Source organism: Engystomops pustulosus, chromosome 2, assembly GCF_040894005.1.
Source record: "Engystomops pustulosus chromosome 2, aEngPut4.maternal, whole genome shotgun sequence".
NCBI lineage: Eukaryota > Metazoa > Chordata > Amphibia > Anura > Leptodactylidae > Engystomops > Engystomops pustulosus.
In genome coordinates this window covers 133512770-133534047 of record NC_092412.1, presented here as the reverse complement: position 1 = coordinate 133534047, position 21278 = coordinate 133512770, and the positions used below count along the sequence as shown (strand labels likewise).

The following is a 21278-nucleotide window of genomic DNA, read 5'->3' as shown; positions in this document are numbered from 1 at the left end:
TAGATCAGACTGTCCCCATTCCCCAAACATTTACACATTAGCTGAAAAACCATCTATTTAGAATTTCCCACAACTAGTGTTTCATTCTATACTCTCATATACTCTATATTGTAAGCCCTCACAGGCAGAGCCCTCCTTGTGTTGTGCTCCTTTAGTCTAGGTTTGCATTTTGTGCTATTCTATGTAGTGTTAACATAGTCAAGTTTCAATATTTGCAGACGATACTCAGCTGTGTAAACTAATTGATGCTGAGGCTGACCGTATAGCATTACAAAGGGATTTGTTGAAGCTGGGGGAATGGGTGGAGAAATAGCTGATGAGGTTTAATGCAGATAAATGTAAAGTTATGCAAAAAGTACACTTATGTTCTAACCACTCAATTACTTGGTAAAACTGTAGCTGAAAAAGACTTGGGGGTATTGGTGGATGGTAAACTTAATTTTAGTGACCAGAGCCAGGCAGCTGCTGATATGCAAAAGCAAATAAAATTATGGGATGTATCAAGAGAGGAATAGATTCTCATGATGAGGACATAGTTTTACCCTTGTACAAATCACTGGTCAGACCACACATGGAATATTGTGTACAGTTTTGGGCACCAGTGTATAAAAAGGACATAGTAGAATTAGAACGGGTGCAGAGGAGAGCAACCAAGATTATTAGGGGAATGGGGGGACTAGAACACAATGACAGATTACAAAATTTGGGTTAATTCAATTTAGAGAAAAGACAGCTTAGGAGAGACCTTATTAAATTGTACAAGTACCTGAGCAGGCAGTACAAGGATCTCTCCACAGATCTTTTTATACCTAGCCCTCTGACCAGGACAAGGGGGCATCCTCTACGCCTAGAGGAGAGGCAATTCTTTCATCGCCATACACAAAGGTTCTTTACTGTAAGAGCAGTGAGACTATGGAACTCTCTGCCGCAGGAGGTTGTTATGGTGGACTCAGGGGCGTAACTACAGCGGTAGCAGCCATAGCAGCCGCTCTGGGGCCCATAGTGTCAGGGGGCCCCGTCATCCGACCTGACACTAAAGAATGAAGAATGTGCACCATTATATACATATTATGCTGCACATTGGGGTATTTAGATTGTTTATGTGTGTGTATCTGTGATGTGTATATGCTGTATGTGTATATGGTGTATGGTGTGTATAAATACAGTACGTTATATGTGATGTGTATATGCCCTATATGTGTGTAACAGTGTATAAATATGTATGTATGAGTGATGAACTGTATGTTTATGTATATAGAAATGTAATATATTTATATTTTTAAGGCGGCAGAAGTCTGCTATGGGGCCCTGCCTCTCCTAGTTACGCCAGTAGGTGGACTGTATGTAAGTGTACAAGAGAGAGGCCTGGATGACTTTCTGGAGAGTGAAAATATCACAGGTTATGGGAAAAAAAAACATTTGTTGTATGATATGTAAATCCATATTTAAATGTATAAGGTCATGGAATTAATTGTGCTTTATAAATAATAGTATTAATAGATTTGTGGTTGTCTGACACCTTAAACCTTCACTGCTCAGCTGCTATAATGCAATTGTAGCACTGAAGTTAGTAATGCTCCTTCACACTCCAGTGATGTCACAGTCACAATATTTTTTACCTTGCATATTTGCAGCTTGCCTGCATTCAAATTAAAGAAATGTAAAAAATCATATTTGGCATATTTCTAGGTTGCAACAAGAATTATCTTTTATTCTTCTGTACAATGCAGTCAGGCAACCCCGCCCCCTACAGTCAGGCAACCCCACCTCCTGCAGTCAATATATGTTACTGTGTCTGGGATATCAGACTTGAATATATTTTCTTACATTTTAATAAATACCTAATGTGGGGAAAAATCTATCATTTTTGCGCTAAGTCACTGCGCTCCGTGGCGGATATATCCGCCACGGAGCGCTAAGGGGTTAAAATTCACTTTTACAATTGTGCTAAAATGTGAGGGGTTACCCTAACTCCTCTGTGATCTGGCTTTACAGACTGTTACAACTGTCTACTCCCCCTCACTTCCTGAGTAATGCACAACTGCCTTATCCTTATTTAGGATGGACTGGATACAGGTGGCACTACACAAAGAAAGAAAAGTCAAGAAATTCTTTATTCTCTGGGAACCATTCATCAATATTCTTCCCCCAAAAATTAAAACAAAACAACAACATGCTTCCAATATACCACATGGTACTTTGAACATCAAATTGCCCAAGAACCACCCATTGCCTTTTCATGAGTGCAATTATTTATGAACACCTCACCTACTGATGGTATTCAATACTCTGGGATAATGGGGTCTGTGCTCTCCCTCCCCCATCTGACCCCCCTTCTTCATCTACCCCCCCTGCCTATTGTTTAGCAGTATGAACTCCTGCCCTTGTTTGACCCTTAATTTTTATTGCGTAATTACCATTGTTTCTTCATATATTTGGAAAATTCAAATAAACATTTAATAAAAAGTAGGTTCATGGCCACCACTTTATTGTGGAGGTCAAACTTAGATTACATTTCAGAATGCGATATGTACTCCTCAATATCCCATTTAAAAAATGTATCTCGTGATTTGCAGCCCTTAGCAGTAATACAATGTGAAAATAGGCTGTCTGAACCCAAGAGTTATTCCATTCAGCCATCCATAATCTATCTTATCAATTTATCTTTTAGTGGTCACACATGTTTTTTCTGATTGATGCTCGAGGATCTCAGGGATATGAGCTTTTTTTCAAGACTCGGGAGTTGAAGAAAAAGTGGATGGAACAATTTGAAATGGCTTTGTGAGTGACTGAAATAGAAATTTCTATATTAAACAGATAAGATTTTATTGTTGTGCTTTGAAAATGTTTTGTTGCACTAGTTGTCATACAGGTTCTTGGTTGTATGGCCTACCAGCACTGCATAATAAACACAACATATATATTTTGTGAACATGTTTCCTTAATACTAGCTGATACTTTGAAATTGAAAACTTGCATTACTGGTTTATAGGTCCAATATTTATCCAGAAGACGCTCATGCCAATGGACATGATTTTCAAATGTATTCATTTGAGGATACAACAACATGCAAAGCCTGTCAAATGCTGCTCAGGTAAGTCTCGTGTGAATAGTTTCATATGAAAACAATTTGTTATTGACATATTTAATCTTGTATATGCATTTTTGGCACCGTAGGGGCATGTTCTTTCAAGGGTACAGATGTGTAAACTGTCGAGCTCCAGCTCATAAGGAATGCCTAGGAAGAGTGCCATGCTGTGGGAGACAAGGTAAGTTTGCCATTTAGAAGCTATAAAAATTATAAACAGGAAAAACAACTTAAATTTTGAAAGTCTAGATGGTAGTTGAAGAAGTTATCATTATACAATATAGCTTCCTTTGTTTGGGGGAGCACTCGGCACAAGATGTAAAGTGTGTATCTAAAGATCCTTGCTGCTGTTCTTACAGCATCCTTCAATGAGTCCCTTAGCTGCCTGTCACTATTTGCTGAGCATTTCACTGGTAGTTTTACCAATATATTTCACTGATTATATTAATTTTCAAAAAGCTTAAAAAATAACATACAATAATTATATTAGTACATAGCCAACATGGAAACCATACAATAAGACGTTTAACTAACAAAATAAATAAATAAACGGGAACTGAAATGTGGGAATAGGAGTAGACTCCCTCTCCCACTCATCTTGTTCCCGGATCTGCCCACCAAATTTATCCATAGAATCTGATATAGGCTCATTGACCTTTATCAGTGACAGGAATGCCCTGTTTGAGCCGTGTTCCATCAATGGTACTCTTAGTAATGAAATCTTTTTGAATGGTTTGATAATCTTTTTACAATATGCCTTATTCATGATAATGCTATGAATCTTTCCTTTAGATGCTGCTGGATCTACTCTGAAAAAGGTACCTATACACAATAGAATATACTGTAAAAGGCAATCAATCTTATGCACATTGTGTGAAGCGGTTATAGAAAATGGAAACTTGGACAACGAGCAGCCACTCAAACCTTTCTGCTCTGCTCACCTTTTTAGACAAGTATAAACATATTGTCAAATTTAGGTTGCTTCTGGGTTTTCTACAATCCTCACTTAGCAAGTCATGTTTTTATTTCTAAAATCACAACATGATAGAGCATAAGTTTGGAAGTTACCATTACTAGATTCTTTATGGTTAGGGCTACACAGTGCCCTTGGCTGTAGGACCACAAAACTCCCTCACAATGTAACCTGTAGTCACAACAAAATTGTCTCAAATCCACACGGACACAAGCCATGTGAGTGAGGGAGGTTATATACAAGAGTGGGAACTACTGTAAAGTTTGGATTTGAGGCTGTGACTTGCATTTTTAATCACTCTAGTACAACAACAATAACATGGTGACATTTAGGCTGCGGTCAAATGTGGCAGTAATGCATGTGTTTTCAAACGCATCACAACGGCTGACAAGAGGAGTTTTGCCAAATTACATTGCTATCAACATTGCGTTTATAAAATGAATTAGTTAACAAGATGTTAACACCCACTTTAACATATTGTTAAAAAAACACACTGTTAATGTATGTGTTAATATTGTATGCATGTTGTAAATACAATGTTGACAGCAATGTAATTAGGTAACTATCCTTTTCTCAACTGTTGTGATGTGTTTAAAAATGCATGTGTTAACGTCTTGTGTGCCCCTGAAAAAAAAACCCTTCATCTGTCTAAAAAGTTTTTAAAAATTGCAAAAAAAATTGATACATAAGTGGAAAGTCACACAGAAATCTTTAAAGTCACACAAAACATCTTGAAAAATGACAGCAAAAGTGGCAGTGAAAAGTCACAAAAATTCAAGAAAAAATACTAGTAGAAATAAATATACATGTCCCCCATTGATTAAAATGGTGAAGAAGTTACAAAGTGGCAATGCAATCTTTGGTTGTGCTTTAGGAGCCACAACCAAATTCTCCATGCAGTCCAAAACTATATGTTCAGATGTATTATTTTATTCTAATGAAAAATAGGTATCATATCATGTGTGATATTAGTTTTATGATAGCAAGATATTTAGAAGGTACAATTACAAGTTGGCTGAGGCAAAATATTGAATAGTAATAGCTCTGTAGTCAAGAGATAAATAATCCTAGTGGCTATCCTAAGTCTAAGTTTTTTTATGCTTGACACTTTGCATTTGTTATCCTAAGTCTATACAGTAAATTATTATGGGGTAACTCATCTGATATGACTGTGATAAGAATTGGAAATTGTGAGTGGATGAGGATGGAGGAACTGTATGTGTACAGTACTATGAATAGAATATAGTATTAACGAAACCAAACACTTATGTGCTCATAACTGATAATGTCCTTTGCAGCAGAAACCGGGTCGAGGGACACCAAATAAAAGGGGAGAGACAGGTATGTCCAAAGAATCAAAATTTATTTAAAGGAAACCTACCATAAGGATTCTAATATCACAAGTAGATCTGATTGTAGATTCCTCCTGCCTGCCTCTACCCTAATCTGTAATTTAATAATCCTGGATCCTAACCTAATTTGTTAAAAACCTAACTTTATTTTAGTAACATGTAAATTAACTTAAACTTAGCATAAACTTCTAGGGTGTTCACTATCCTGGCCGGGCACTGGGAGCTAAGGTGGCGGATTAAGCGTCCCAAGTGTCACCACCGCAGCCCATACTGGCCCCCTTTAATGAAATGTACACAGCAGAGCCCCCTTTTACAGAAATGTCTACAGCAGAGCCCCCTTTACAGAAATGTTTACAGCAGAGCCCCCTTAACAGAAATGTCCACAGCAGATGCCCCCTTTAATAAAATGCCCACAGCAGAGACAGCTCCCCATAAATGAAATGTCCACAGCAGATGTCCCCCTTTAATGAAATGTCCACAGCAGATGCTCCCTTTAATGAAATGGCCACAGCAGATTCCCCCTTCAATGAAATGGCGACAGCAGAAACAGCCTCCCCTTAAATGAAATTTCCACAGCACATGCCCTTCTTTATTGAAATGGCCGCAGCTGAGGTCCCTGTAATGAAATGGCCACAGCAGATGCCCTTCTTTAATGAAATGGCCGCAGTTTAAGTCCCTTTAACGAAATGTCTGCAGAAGATGCCCCCTGTAATGAAATGGCCACGGCATATGCCTCTGTAATGAAATGGCCGCAGCAGACCCCTCCCCTACTTTAACTGAAATGACCACGTAAGAGCCCCTTGAAAAAAAACGCTTTACTCGCCTTCAGCTTCTCTTCCCTTCGCCCCGTCTTCTCCTCTTCCGGCCCACGTGCAACACTATGACGTCTGGACACGACCCGGACACATCATAGTGATACGTGGAGTCCAGTAGAGTTTCTTTTTTAACATGAACCCACGATGATCTTAATATAGGGCCCAGGTATGGGCAGGTGTGGGCCCTGAGAAGCCAGAGGCCCCTTCTAGAAAGTTAGAATAGGTTCCAAGATTATTAAATTACAGATTAGGGCAGAGGCAGGCAGGAGGAATCTACCATCAGATATACTTCTAATAGTAGATTCCTCATGGTAGGTTTTCTTTAATACTTAACTGCAACTTCCAATTAATACATAGCAAATGTAGATCAATCAATCTAAATTCTACTTAGAAATCTATGCTTGAGCTATGACGTGTGTGTCTGCATTTTCTATGTCAGGTCTTACAAAGATGGAGACTTGTCACAACTATGTGGGCATTCCTCCACCACCTATTGCTTTTGGTCCACCACTACAAATGCAAAGGGGTGATGTCATAGAACTGACGAAAGCAGAAGCTGAGCAGAACTGGTGGGAGGTAAGTGTTCTCCATATGTTCCATTCTACAGTTAAGGAGTCATCTGGATGTATTGGATATCATTCAATTTTCTAGTATTTGAAATTCTGCAAATAATATTGCAGTTGACCCCTCTCTGCTTAGATGAGTTCTGTGTAATGCATCCATACTCTCCCACTCTCCCAGAAATGCCACAAAAACAGCTAGAAAATCTCCTGCATACTCTGGTCTCTAGGACATTTCTGGTGTTTTGAGAACTTTCTGTGCTTCACATAGAAAGAATGTGTCATGTCCCACTAAAGGGAACGCATCATGTCATCCATATGGGCATCTCTTAGAAATAGGGGGAATAACCCACCTTTTATGAAGAGGACTCAACTCCATACAGCGGTAGACATTTTGGAAACAATTGCATTATGAGAAAATGTAGGGTTTTCTAAGATTGTTCATCTGTTGATGGCATGTGACAACTGGCATGTTTATCTCTCTATTAGGGCCGAAATACATCTACAAATGAAATTGGCTTCTTCCCTTGCAGCCTGGTGAAACCTTATATATATGTAAGTGAAAATGTAATGTGTTATGTGCTTCTATATACTGCCTATGTGTAATTGCTGTAAAACACTGTGTCAGCCAAAGCCTTAGTTGTCACCAGGAAAAATAATAGTATTTCTGTATCTTCTATCCAACATAATGCCAGCGAGACTCTACTAAGTTCAGTAAGAGCAGACACCATCCATCCAATATGCCCAGCTATGGGCCTTTATTTAGATATATTATTAGTGGAAATGGAGTAGATCTGGCTTTCCTACCAGTGCATTTCTTTCTGTATGGTCCCATAGCGTGGTCTGACTTCATTGGAGACATGCCACTGCCTGGACATACATTTAAGCTGCTTACAGGATGATTGGTTTTCCACTTAATTACACATTATTATTTGTGTAGGGATTCTGTAAGTCCTATATTTCTTGTTTTTACCACATAACCTCTCTGTAGATAGATTTATCAGCAATGGTGGCCATATTTTATACCATCATTTTGAGTGACATTTTATAAGGACCTTTAATTTGCCAAATGATCATGTCCCAAGTGTTTTGTTATTTAGTCACCACTCTTAATATAAATGATTTTTCTCAAAATACCTTTTTGTATATACCAATGAGGAGCCCTGATTAAGGGTGAAAACTTTTCACACCTGTACACTCTTTGTCTGTGGGACATTGATGGTAGATCTTGATCAGAACCCATGATTTTGTGTATTTGTGTTACACTAAAGTTTATGAATTGCTAGAAAAAGTTATTTTATAGTGTTCCTCAATTGTGTGATTACTTTCTCTAGAAAGAGGAGAGATGGCATTGGAAATATTACATGTAATACTAAATAGTTCCAAACAAAACTAAATATAAATCTTCCCTTCTCCTGCACTATAGCAAGCTATTTTTATTAAGCTGAAAAACAAGTTTGTCTTGGTTTTGTGTTTAATTATTTATTATTTCCTATAGAAACCAATAGACGATTTCTCATCTTTTATTTGGTAAGTGCATAATCATTGCAAACATTTAACCATTTTCTAACCAATTTAAAGGAAACCTACCACCACAAATCTACCTATAAAGGTAGATCGGGTGGTAGGTGAATCAATGGGACGTGAGGATAGCCCTTTTAAGGGCTAATCCTCACGTCCCCGCACTGTTTTATAAACTTTTATTACTTATATATGTTAATTTACTTATGCGGCTACCGGGGCGTGGAGTAGCCGCATCTGAGGTTACACGAGGCGGCTACTCCACGCCCCGGTAGCCACATTACCCCTCCTACTCACCATGTTCGGCTCGTAGCTGCGCGCCCTCGTCCGCCGATCCTGCCGTCTGCGCATGCGCAGAACAGCAGGCCCGCGCCTGCGCAGCCCCGGCTTCAGAGCAGTGACCGCGCAGGCGCGGGCCTGCTGTTCTGCGCATGCGCAGACGGCAGGATCGGCGGACGAGGGCGCGCAGCTACGAGCAGCTGCGCGCCGAACATGGTGAGTAGGAGGGGTAATGTGGCTACCGGGGCGTGGAGTAGCCGCCTCGTGTAACCTCAGATGCGGCTACTCCACGCCCCGGTAGCCGCATAAGTAAATTAACATATATAAGTAATATAAGTTTATAAAACAGTGCGGGGACGTGAGGATTAGCCCTTAAAAGGGCTATCCTCACGTCCCATTGATTCACCTACCACCCGATCTACCTTAATAGGTAGATTTGTGGTGGTAGGTGCCCTTTAAGAATAAAATAGACTCTGACTTTATAATATAAAAGCATTTTTATATACAGTACTTTTTGGAGCACAATACAGGCTCCACAGTTAGGGTTTACCTTGGTTCCACCAGATAAAATCATTCAGTACAGTATTCTCCATTATTATGCATCCTGATTTTTCTCAGGGTTTTTATTTTATATTCTTTTTGGTCATAATTTTTAGTTTTAAACAAAATGTAAGACTTAGAAGCTGATGAAATAGTAAAAAAAAATTTTTGTGTACATTTTAGCTTTTTTAAAAAAATATAACATAGTCAGCCATAGTACTTTATGTCGAAAATGTCTGTTTTAGAGTAACTGGTTGTCTTATAGGGTGATGTTAGTGACTGTTGGAGCAAACACATTTTTGGGGTTTTTATTCTTTTTTTAAACATATTTTACTTAATGTCCCACTAAGATGAGAATAGAATTTTGGGAAGATTTTTTAAAATATTTTTTTTTACATTTAAAGGAAATCTACTATTGGGGATCTACTTTCTGAAGATTCCCCCCTAGTTCATTACTCCATTTGTCTCCGATTCAGCCTTGTTGACTACTCTTCTCAGCATGTCTCCGGCACCAAAAAAGGCTCTATTGCACTTAGGCAGTTCTCGCCTGTTGTTGGAGATGCGCTGAGAGAAAGACGCAACAAGGGGATAGGCGGTTATGTCGTGGTGAAGCCTTTCTCCCCAGAGCGGTTTGTGGCCACTCCACAACCCCAGTAGCCGCTGCAAGCAATTTGCATAAAGAATGATTAACATTACTAAAGAAAAGGTTGAACTAGACTTTCCTATAAAAATGAAGTGCAGATGCTGTTCCATCGGGAACTACTTCAGACAGAAGATTCTCGATGGTAAATTTCCTTTAAAGGACATCTACCACCAGGATGAAGGATTGTAAACTAAGCACACTTAAATACTGGTGTGTGTCCCCTCTGACAGGATCTGCTCTTCTTTTAGCTTCTTAGGACCCTATTTTTAAAACAAAAAGGTTTTGAAAATGATGCAAATGAACCTTAAGGGCTCTGGGCTCCATAGATGTCAATGGAACTTGGTGCCCCTCAGCCTCATTTGTATAATTTATAAAACCTTTATTTCTTATAAACAAGGGCATAAGGAGCTACAAGAAGAGCAGATCCTACCAGAGGGGGCACACACCAGTATGTCAGTGCTTGGTTTACAATCCTTCATCCTGGTGGAAGATGTCCTTTAACTTTTAGACTGTAACTGGATTTGCTCTGTAACCCCAGTTACAGGTGAAAACTGCATTTCCATAGTGACAATCATCACTATTTGGGCTGTGCTGAATCTAGGCATACTCAGCAGCAGCCTTTCCACACTGGTATCTCTACAACCAGCCACTACCTCTATTCTCTGTAAATTGCTTGATTGGAGTCCAACAATTTAGATTTGAACACAAATCCAATCTTGCAAGTTTTGCTCATTCCAACCTATTTCATATATTAACATGATCTCACCCAGACCAGGCTGAGTAAGCAGGCTGTAAGCAGGCTGAGATTGGGCAAATTTGGATGCTGTGACAAACTTTGGGGTTTTTTTTGCTCATTAGTCAGCAATACATTAGGAAGGGCCCCCTCTTAGTAATCTGTTAGGCAGTGTCCTTCCCACCTCTTAGTTAATTGCTCCAATGCAACATAAAAAAATAACCAAATCCTCCACATCTTCATGCTGACAGTGAAGTATAAATCATACCTCTGCTGTGCGGCCTAATTAAGATACAGTAGCGCAGTGCCAGTATTGCGGTTCTACGTGCTAAAAAGGCTGCGCCTCGGAGGTATGTAATATACCTCACTGCCAGAATCACTTGCATGTCCTATAGACCCCCCAAAGGAGCAAAGTGGTGTAGGCTCTGGGGTTTACGCCCTGGGAGCCCTCCGCATAATCCAACCCCAATCTCAAAGTATAATAGGTATACCTATTACAGGTAATCTTATTGCAGGGTGAAATTCAGACCTATTTATTTGATCATAAATAATAACATATTAATCCTGATTTATCTTTCTCTCTGTTAAGGTATGCTGGTCCAATGGAAAGAAAAGAAGCCGAGGTCTTATTGACTAATCGATCTGATGGCACTTTCTTGGTCAGGCAGAGAGTTAAGGATTCTGGAGAATTTGCAATTAGTCTAAAGTAATGTTTCTATTAAACATAGTAGCAATTTTATACAAATCATGCTTTCTATTGCTTGTACTCAAGACTTTATATTTGTTGTGGTGAGTCTTTTAGTGGTATTTCTAAATTTGTAGGTTTAATCAGGAAATCAAACATATGAAAGTTACGGTTCATGAAGGAATCTGGAGGCTCACAGAAAAAAAAGGATTTAAAGCACTTCCTGTAAGTACAATTTTCCCACAATGTTACACATGTATTTAGCTACATCATGCAGAAAATATAAACATTGGCTTAATCACCATTGATACATTACTGCTGTGATAATAAAGGTTATATTAGGCAGGAGTCCACTATTATCTTTCAATTCATAGGACATAACAGTAAGTTCTGAAGGTTATTTATAAATCAGAAAGATTAATGATCTATTGGAATGGAGGCAAAATGATGTAATAATGTAGGTTGGGGCATAGAAAGATTATAATATACTGTTATAATGTTACACAAGTGGTCATAGTCTATAGTAGTGTTATATGTTATCAAACCTAAATATTTTCCCTGAAGTAAAACACTTGCATTATATATTACCATAATTTAACATTAAGGAGGACCTGTCACCCAAAATTTCGGCACTAGGAGCTGCTTACTTTAGTAAATTAAACAAACGCCGCAGTATTAGAAGGATATCGTTAACGCAAAGCGGTCCGATGTATTCATGAGGGGGCAGTCCGAGGCACTGCCTCTTCCCCGGACCGCCCCGCTTGCCCCATAGGCTGGCTGTGGCTGCCAATGTATTCAAGAGGGGGTGGGGTTGGGGCTGGTTAGGGGCGGTGACTGCTGCTTGTGGAGCGGGCGGGGTGGTCTGGGGAAGAGACAGCGCCTCGGACCGCCCCCTCATGAGCAGGTTTTATACTTTATCTATACCAGGGTTTTGTGAAATAACATATTACCATTTTTACTAGGAATTAGTTGGTTTTTACCAACAGAATTCTTTAAAAGATTGCTTCAAGCTTTTGGATACAACTCTAGAGTTTCCATTCAAGGAACCAGAGAAGAAAGAAAATCTCAGGATGGGTAAAAATGAAGATAGTATGTTATGATCTTATTAATAATTTTCCATGTGAGATCGGATGTTGTATACTGCAAGATAGACTTAAAGCTATCATTCTCCATAATCCTGTAGATAAGATCAGCATTAATGTAGAAAGGGTCACTCGTCCTCAATGACACATCATGTAAATCTTATTTATATCAATGTATAGTGGATATGTATACATGGCCATTTACCAATGATTGATAACAGACCATACCAAAAATATTATGACGTACAGCAGCCCATGTAAAATGTACAAAAACAAACATTAACATGAAATAGAGTTGACCCACCTATAATTTTGACCACTGCCTGGATGTTTGCACATTCCTAATGATGTAGGGGAAAGAAAATTATTAAGTAGTTCAAAAAGCTGACATGCTGCCATGTAGATATATATGCCATGTAGATGTATATGACAGAAAGTCACTTTATTTGATACTTATGCTTTAATGGCAGGATTCTTTAAGACCCCCTTTGCTTCATGTATTTTTAAATGTAAGGGGGCAGGATATATATATCTAATGCATTTTTTACCCACTTTCTTCAAATGTAAAGTGAAATCCCTGGTTCAGAAATGTCTTATCCCTCATCAGCCATACATTCCTGTCCATAAAATTGACAGAGATGGAGGGTTATATGATTCTAACTTTCCATGACCTATCTACCTTCCAGGATTCTCACACCTTGACATAATCATAGGATCATTGTATGTCATAGGATGCAGGTTGTTCCCATACCTTGATGTACAATTACGTCATGGTGATCACTCATGTTCTGAGCCCGATCGTTGCGGGAGCTGGGCTGTATCTGAAAGCCAGGCTTCTGCAGTAACAGCTAGGATCGCAATAGTCATGATCCTGGCTGTTTAACTCTATAGACCACGCATTCGCGGTGACCGCGCCTTTGTCGGCAGTAACAGATATTCACCTGGCCGATCAGCACTCTCCGTGCCAGACACGGAGGTCCCGACTGTATCCATGGCAGCCCTGGGGTCCAAAAAAAGGTGCAAATACAAAAAAATTATTGAAAAAAGAATAATAGTCCCCTAAAGCCCACATCCTATGTAAAATCACATATAACAAAAAAGTTTAAAGGGTATTCCGGAAATATGAACGTCTGATACAAATATTAATGATGCTATAAATAAATGAATGTAATAAAACTCAATATCATTAGTCACAAAATGGAGCTTAAATAGTTTGATTTTATGATTCACAAAATTTTATGGCCTCTCTAAAGTATGCAGAGTTATCACCAAGATGGCTGACACTGGAAACTACAAGTTCCATGATCTTTTAGTTCTCAGTAACTCCTCCTAAGCCTTATGTTTTGCTCCCAGTGATGATCTAACAGGTTTTCTTGCTCTGTTACCATAGTAATGATGTGTAACTGCCATCACCAAACCACTGGCCATACTGGATGCACTGCAACCAACCGACTACAGCCAAACCTAGTGGTGATCACATGACCCTGCCCAGGCAGGTGCAGGACATGTGATATGGACATGTGACCAGCAGCCATATTCTATCCTTTGTCTGCTCCACGTGAAGGAAATCAACGAACTGATTAAAGGGCCAGTAGTATTTTTATTGTACCTTACTGTGTATGTCCACAGCATTTTTCTGCTAAGGGGAGCAGAATTTTAAATAACTAATTACACATTAGCTTATATTTAAAGGACCCATTTGTATATGAATTATGCTGATTCTTGGAATACCCCTTTAAATCACCACAAAAACACTGTAAATTGTATCACCACATCCGTAACAACCTGTACAATAAAATAAAACTGTAACTGAACCTGTACGTTGAACGCAGTAAAAATGAAAGGGGAAAAAAATTAAAAATTATGATATTTTCACATCCGACTTCAGAGAAACAGGCTAAAAACTGAACAGTAACAATTACCCCAAAATCATACCAATGTAAAGTACAAGACCTAAAACAGCTCCGTAAAGAAATTTTTTTTAATGTTATGCCACTTAGAACATGGCGATGCAAAAACAATCAAATTTCTCACCAAAAGAGTTTTATTTTCTACAAAACAAGTCAACCATAAAAAGCTATATAAGTGAGGTATCGCCATAACTGTGGTGACCCATTGAATAAAGAAATTTTTATTAGCTAAAAACCCTGAACCAGAATTTATGACTTTTTTTTAACCCTCAGCAAGAATGAGTTAATAAAATCTCATCAATTAGCTATTGAATCCCCGTAAATGTTGTATCTCAAAAATGGATCTCAACTTGCAAGAAATAAGCCTCTATATGACCAAATCACAAAAAAAAAAATTTACGACCTGTAGAATGTGACAATGCAATGTGGATTCTATAATGGGGTAATTTACAGGGCCTTACTATTATTTAGGCCTCTCAAAATCACTTAATCGCATCATCCACTGCTCTTCAGGGGTTTTGAGCAGCGATCACTTACATTGTGCTGCGCTGCTGCTTGTGAAGAATCTTTAAGGCTGAAGAGCATGGACGTTCTATTTACAGAGAAAAATACTTTTTAAAATAACTTATAGTGATTAGATAATAAGGCAGACATGATAAATATCAGGCTAGGTCCTGAAGCCCTAAAATGGCTTAGTACTGAAAGAGTTAAGCTTGTATTTATGAATACTATAATAAGGTCCTGGAAGATAGATTGGTCATGGACGTGACCTGAACCAAGTGTTTTACTTTAACCCCTTTCCACCAAGGCCCTTTTTCGTTTTTGCATTTTCATTTTTCACTCCTCACCATCAAAAATCTATAACTTTTTAATTTTTCCATGTACAGAGCTGTGTGATGGCTTGTTTTCTGCGTAACAAATTGCACTTCATAGTGATGGTATTTAATATTCCATGCCATGTACTGGGAAGCGGGAACAAAAAATCCAAATGCAGTGAAATTGGTGAAAAAACGCATTTGCTCCGCTTTCTTGTGGGCTTGGATTTTATGGCTTTCACTGAGCGCCCCAAATGACATGTCTACTTTATTCTTTGGGTTGGTACGATCACGGGGATACAAAATTTGTATAGGTCTTATAATTTTTTCATAGATTTACAAGAATTAAAACCTCCTATACAAAAAAATATTTTTTTTATTCTGACACTAATAACTTTTTCATACTTCAGTGTAGGAGCTGTGGGTGGTGTTATTTTTTGCAACTTTTGATGATGTTTTCAATGCTACCAATTTTAGGACTGTACAACCTTTTGATAACTTTTTATTGAATTTTTTTACATATTTCAAAATGGCAAAAAAATGCTATTTTCCATTACAGGGTTAAACAGTGAAAACTGTTATATATATTTTGATATGTCAGGCATTTTTGGATGCGGCGATACCTAATGTGTTTATGATTTTTACTGTTTATATTTATAACAGTTCTAGGGAAAGGGGGTGTATTGAATTTTTAGGTTTTTAATATAATTTTTTTTTACATGGAGATTTTCCTCCTCATTCATTACAATGTGCTAATTGCACATTGCAATCAATGGGTTTAAACGAGACAGCCTCCAGTCTTTGAAAGACCCGAGGATGTTATGGCGACCCATCACCGCCCCCCAATGATGTCACAGGGAGCAACGATCTTCGCTAGACAGGTTGACACACGTGATTGGTGCTAGCAATATGCAGCAAAGACTTACTGGCTATGGAGAGGGCTCAGCCCACAAGCCCTCTCCATGCACCCAACGTTTGACCTACTATTACATCACATGTTGGGAAGGGGTTGATGAAATTGGTAAATTAGCTACTATACTGTCCCCCGCACTTACACACATTACGACAAACATGAGGAAAAGTGACCAACCCACAATTATATTTCTATTGCAACTGGACTAAGATAATGCTATAATGATTGGATTATGAGTTAAGTAGTGTAAACCAAATAGTTTGGAATTATGGGGGATTATATATTTCTCATTTATGTCTTCATTACATCAACATGCACTGCTGTTGCCCTTTAATTAAACAGGACAAAGGATGAAGTATTTAGGATCTGCTCGAGCCCGTTATGACTTTTGCGCCAGAGACAGAACAGAATTAAGTCTTAAGGAAGGAGACGTTATCAGGATCCTAAATAAGAAAGGACATCAAGGATGGTGGAAAGGAGAAGTTTATGGCAAGGTAATAATCAGGGGAAAAAATAAAATACAGACATAAAACTTCTTAATCAAGAAAGACCATAACAATGTGTAATATATTGTCTGTCCTTTACAGATTGGCTGGTTCCCCTCAAATTATGTTGAAGACGATTTCTCTGAGTATTGCTGAGGGATCAAATCTCTGAAGAAGCAAAATCTCTCAAGAACATTCAGTTGGAGAATTCATCTCTTTTATAGCTAGTAAATTATAGACTCATACCACTACTTTCCTCAAGTGGTTTTTAAGGCAGTTCTACATTTGTTATCAAACAGCTTTATTAATGTTGTCCCTGAAGTTTTTCAGAGACTTTCAAGGACAGCAAACAACAAAAAAGATTTTACAGACGAGGGTGTTGAGTCACATATTAGAAATAAATTTACCTCTTTTCTGGTGTATATCATCTTTGGATTGATACCCACTGATGGCACTATTACTTATGGTACTATTACTTCGCCTGTGTACTGTACATGTCCCTTAATATCACCTCTTCAGTCATACTTGCTATGATATGTAAACCTGTTGTAATGTGCTCCACTTACTAACTTTAAGAAACATCAACAGAAAACTTCCATCATTGCCACCTTGTTATCAATTATTCTATTAATAAGTCTTATTTATTTTGCATAATGAACCCTATAAGCCATCTTTTATTTGACTTGGAGGTAAAATTGGAAATGCATTAAAAATGCTGTAGTTTAAAACACTGTAGGGGAGATTTAGCATTAGGCGAGATTTTGAGAAGTTGTTAGACTGGCAGGTTTCCAACAGTCGGATTTATAGTCCGATGTATGTGCAGTGTTAAATTGCCTTCTGATGTGAGTATCAGCTGTGTGGGAATAGACTGCACCAGTCACACGTATGTTTAACATCTGCTCAATGTTTTTGCACAGGAAATTCTCAGATACCTCAAACATAAAATTGAGTAAAAACTTGAAAATTGTGCGACTTTGAGATAAATCCCTCCCTGTAGTAGCAATCGACCCACCTACACCTCCTCCATAGAAACGCCGATGCGATCGGACCGCGGACCGCCCCGGTGGGCGCGGTTTTGTCTGCGTTTGCGAACGCAACGTGGGACAGCGCCCTTAATGTTCGTCCACACAGCCCTGGTGTAGACATTTCATGAATATTCAATAATGTTGTGCAGCACTCTTCATAAAAGGAGCTACAGAAAACACTTGTAAAGAGAGATAAAAATAGTTATGCACTCTGACCGGAGTTCCGCATATTGTAATTGTTCCTCCTTTTAAAACATTTTTCCGCTTTTTACTCCAAAGAAAGGAGAAGATTTTTCCACACAATTTGTGTAATCAAAGAACTTTCTTAGTGCGTTTTTCCTTCCTCAATTCCACCATTAACCATAGCAGAATAGCAGAAGAAAAATATGTTTTTTCAATATGTAAACCTGATGAGATGGATATGTATACCATTATATGTAATATGTATACAAAATATGGGTAAAATTACACTATGTCTTTCGATGTATTTGATCCATAATTGTTTAAAGGGAACCTGTCACCAGGGACCTCAATTTTCACTAAACACAGATTGTAAAAGCCCATGACACCTGCAGTGCAAACATGCCTCTCTGCCTTTTCTAAGCATTTGCATTACAATATAATTGTGTGTTATAACTTGGGTTTGCAGCCAGATCTTGTGCAGTGAGCTCTGCAGATTTTTGTGGCAGATAACTTTAAAAAAAAGCATTAGCAAAGCGAGTGTGTGAGCTTGGCGGTGAGTGTGCACTGATCCCAAGTGTGTGCAGTGTCTTAAGTGTGACTTAGGTTTAAGGGAAGGAGTACTTTTTGGATCCAGCAACAAATAGATAAGTGCATCTACATTTTTATTTCCTGATATTCATTGTGTGATTTTTATTGCAACCAAGTAGATCTGAAGGTATTACTTGCATAATCTGTATATTGTGTGGGGGTATAGGGAGGCAGTCACCTTGCTTATCTAGACAGTATAGTCACAGGTGCTGCCTAATTAATTGTGGGGTGTGGCTATCTAATTAGCAGCCTTTATATACTTCTGTGGTCAGTTTGTTTGGTGGTTTGCAGCCAGATCTTGTGCAGTGAGCTCTGCAGATTTTTGTGGCAGATAACTTTAAAAAAAAGCATTAGCAAAGCGAGTGTGTGAGCTTGGCGGTGAGTGTGCACTGATCCCAAGTGTGTGCAGTGTCTTAAGTGTGACTTAGGTTTAAGGGAAGGAGTACTTTTTGGATCCAGCAACAAATAGATAAGTGCATCTACATTTTTATTTCCTGATATTCATTGTGTGATTTTTATTGCAACCAAGTAGATCTGAAGGTATTACTTGCATAATCTGTATATTGTGTGGGGGTATAGGGAGGCAGTCACCTTGCTTATCTAGACAGTATAGTCACAGGTGCTGCCTAATTAATTGTGGGGTGTGGCTATCTAATTAGCAGCCTTTATATACTTCTGTGGTCAGTTTGTTTGGTGGTTTGCAGCCAGATCTTGTGCAGTGAGCTCTGCAGATTTTTGTGGCAGATAACGTTAAAAAAAAGCATTAGCAAAGCGAGTGTGTGAGCTTGGTGGCGAGTGTGCATTGATCCCAACTGTGTGCAGTGTCTTAAGTGTGACTTAGGTTTAAGGGACTTAAGTTTGAGGGGCTTTAGCAGGTAACTGCTGTGTTTTGTGTTACTTTGACTGTAAATTCTTCTTTCTGTGCATATTTCTATTGTAATCCCCATTAGAATAATGGACTCCATAAGTGGCATTGCTACACAGTGTACATCCTGTGCCATGTATGCTTTCCTTGAACAGCCGTTCGAGGGGGAATACTGCTGTGTGGGGTGTGTGAAAATTGCTCATCTGGAAGCCCAGATTCTGGATCTAAATGAGCAAGTTTCAAGGCTGCGGGCAATTGATAATATGGAACGAAGTTTGCTGCTCCTGGAGCACAAACTCTCTGGGGAAGATGGCTGTGGGGAGGGAAGTATGGAGGTGCAGAATGAGGGGGCAGCTAGTTGGGTAACATGTAGAAGGCGGAGTAGAGGGAAGAGTTGTAGGGAGTCTAGTCCTGATCTGGTGCACCCCAATAAGTTTGCCAGGCTGGCGGATGAGGGGGATATCAGCTCTGGGGTAGCAATGTTGCAGCAAGACATGGCCGCTAGTAACCAGGGGACTGTCTGCTCCAGTAAGAAGGGTAATGGGAGGACAGGCAAGGTCAGACAGGTGCTGGTAGTGGGAGATTCCATTATTAGGGGAACACACAGGGCAATCAGTCACAAAGACCGTGCATACCGAACAGTGTGTTGTTTGCCGGGTGCTCATGTTCGGCATGTTGCGGATCGGGTTGACGGATTACTGGGAGGGGCTGGTGAGGAACCAGCGGTCATGGTCCACATTGGCACTAATGACAAAGTAACAGGTAGGTGGAAGGTCCTTAAAAATGATTTCAGAGATTTAGGCCATAAGCTCAGGGCAAGGACCTCAAAGGTAATTTTCTCCGAAATACTGCCTGTACCATGTGCCACACCAGAAAGGCAGCGGGAGATCAAGGAGGTAAATAAGTGGCTCAAAAGTTGGTGTAGGAAGGAGGGGTTTGGGTTCATGGAGAACTGGGCTGACTTTTCTGTGGGCTACAGGCTCTACAGTAGGGATGGGCTGCACCTCAATGGGGAGGGGGCCGCTGTTTTAGGGGAAAAAATGGCTAGAAGGTTGGAGGAGTGTTTAAACTAGAGACCTGGGGGAAGGGCAATTACACTTGTGCAGGGCAAATAGACGGTGTACATAGAGAGCTGGGAAGAGTCCTAGTCCATGGGGGAGGAAGGGGGGCTGGAATGAGATTGGGGAATAAGGACAAAAGGAATACGGCCAGGGAAAACCATATAAAGTGTATGTACACAAATGCCAGAAGCCTCACAAACAAAATGGAGGAACTGGAACTCTTGATGTTGGAACGGAAATATGATATAGTGGGTATCAGCGAGACATGGCTGGACAGTAGCTATGACTGCGCTGTTACTATAGATGGTTATAGTCTTTTTAGAAAGGATCGTATAAATAAAAAAGGGGGAGGGGTTTGTTTATATGTGAATTCTTGCCTCAAGCCCGTCCTGCGAAATGACATCAGTAACGCAAATGTGGAGTCCCTATGGGTGGAGATAAGAGGAGGGAAAAAGAATAATAAAATATTACTAGGGGTTTGTTATAAGGCTCCAAATATAATGGAGGCAACAGAGGAAATGCTGATAAGTGAAATGGATGCGGCTTCAAAGCATGGTGAAGTACTTATCATGGGGGACTTCAATTACCCAGATATTGACTGGGGGGCAGAAACCTGCAGGTCCTTCAAAGGTAGCAGGTTCCTGTCAACAACAAAAGACAATTACCTGTCGCAACTAGTCCTGGAGCCAACAAGAGGGGGGGCACTGCTGGACCTTATCCTTACCAACAGACCTGATAGGGTATCAAAACTACAGGTTGGGGGGAACCTGGGGAATAGTGATCATAATATAATTGATTTTGTATTACGCTTTACTAAGCATGTTAGTGAAGGGGCAACCAACACTCTAAACTTCAGGAGGGCAAATTTTCATCAACTAAGGGAAGACCTTAAAGGCATAGACTGGGATAATGCTCTCAAGGACAAAAGCCCCCCCCAAAAATGGGACTTTTTCTCATATATTCTGAAAAAGTCCTGTGAGAAACACATACCTTATGGGAAAAAGCATAAAAGGAACAAGAAAAACCCTATGTGGCTAACAAGTCTTGTAAGGAAAGCAAGCGAGAAAGATAAAGCGTTTAAGGTGCTAAAACGTGAAGGTAGCGATGAGGCATTACAGGATTATAGAGAGAAAAATAAATCCTGTAAAAAGCAGATAAAGGC

At 39.4% G+C, this 21278-nt stretch overlaps 1 protein-coding gene across 3 annotated transcripts in view; it reads left to right on the top strand.

Moving 5' to 3' along the window:
- The window catches only part of VAV1 (vav guanine nucleotide exchange factor 1), a 62088-nt gene extending 44483 nt beyond the window's left edge, over nt 1–17605 (top strand). For 2 of the 3 annotated variants that reach the window (XM_072136515.1, XM_072136513.1), the window contains 13 exons: nt 2672–2781; nt 2993–3094; nt 3178–3269; nt 3881–3906; nt 5360–5402; nt 6668–6804; nt 7278–7343; nt 8287–8318; nt 11094–11210; nt 11327–11414; nt 12152–12278; nt 16252–16403; nt 16497–17605. In XM_072136515.1, coding sequence (XP_071992616.1) covers nt 2672–2781; nt 2993–3094; nt 3178–3269; nt 3881–3906; nt 5360–5402; nt 6668–6804; nt 7278–7343; nt 8287–8318; nt 11094–11210; nt 11327–11414; nt 12152–12278; nt 16252–16403; nt 16497–16550 — 1146 coding nt within the window. In that variant the 3' untranslated portion in view covers nt 16551–17605. The remainder of the gene's footprint in view (nt 1–2671; nt 2782–2992; nt 3095–3177; nt 3270–3880; nt 3907–5359; nt 5403–6667; nt 6805–7277; nt 7344–8286; nt 8319–11093; nt 11211–11326; nt 11415–12151; nt 12279–16251; nt 16404–16496) is intronic. The other variant, XM_072136514.1, reaches the window with a different exon arrangement.
- The last annotated feature ends 3673 nt before the right edge of the window (nt 17606–21278 follow it).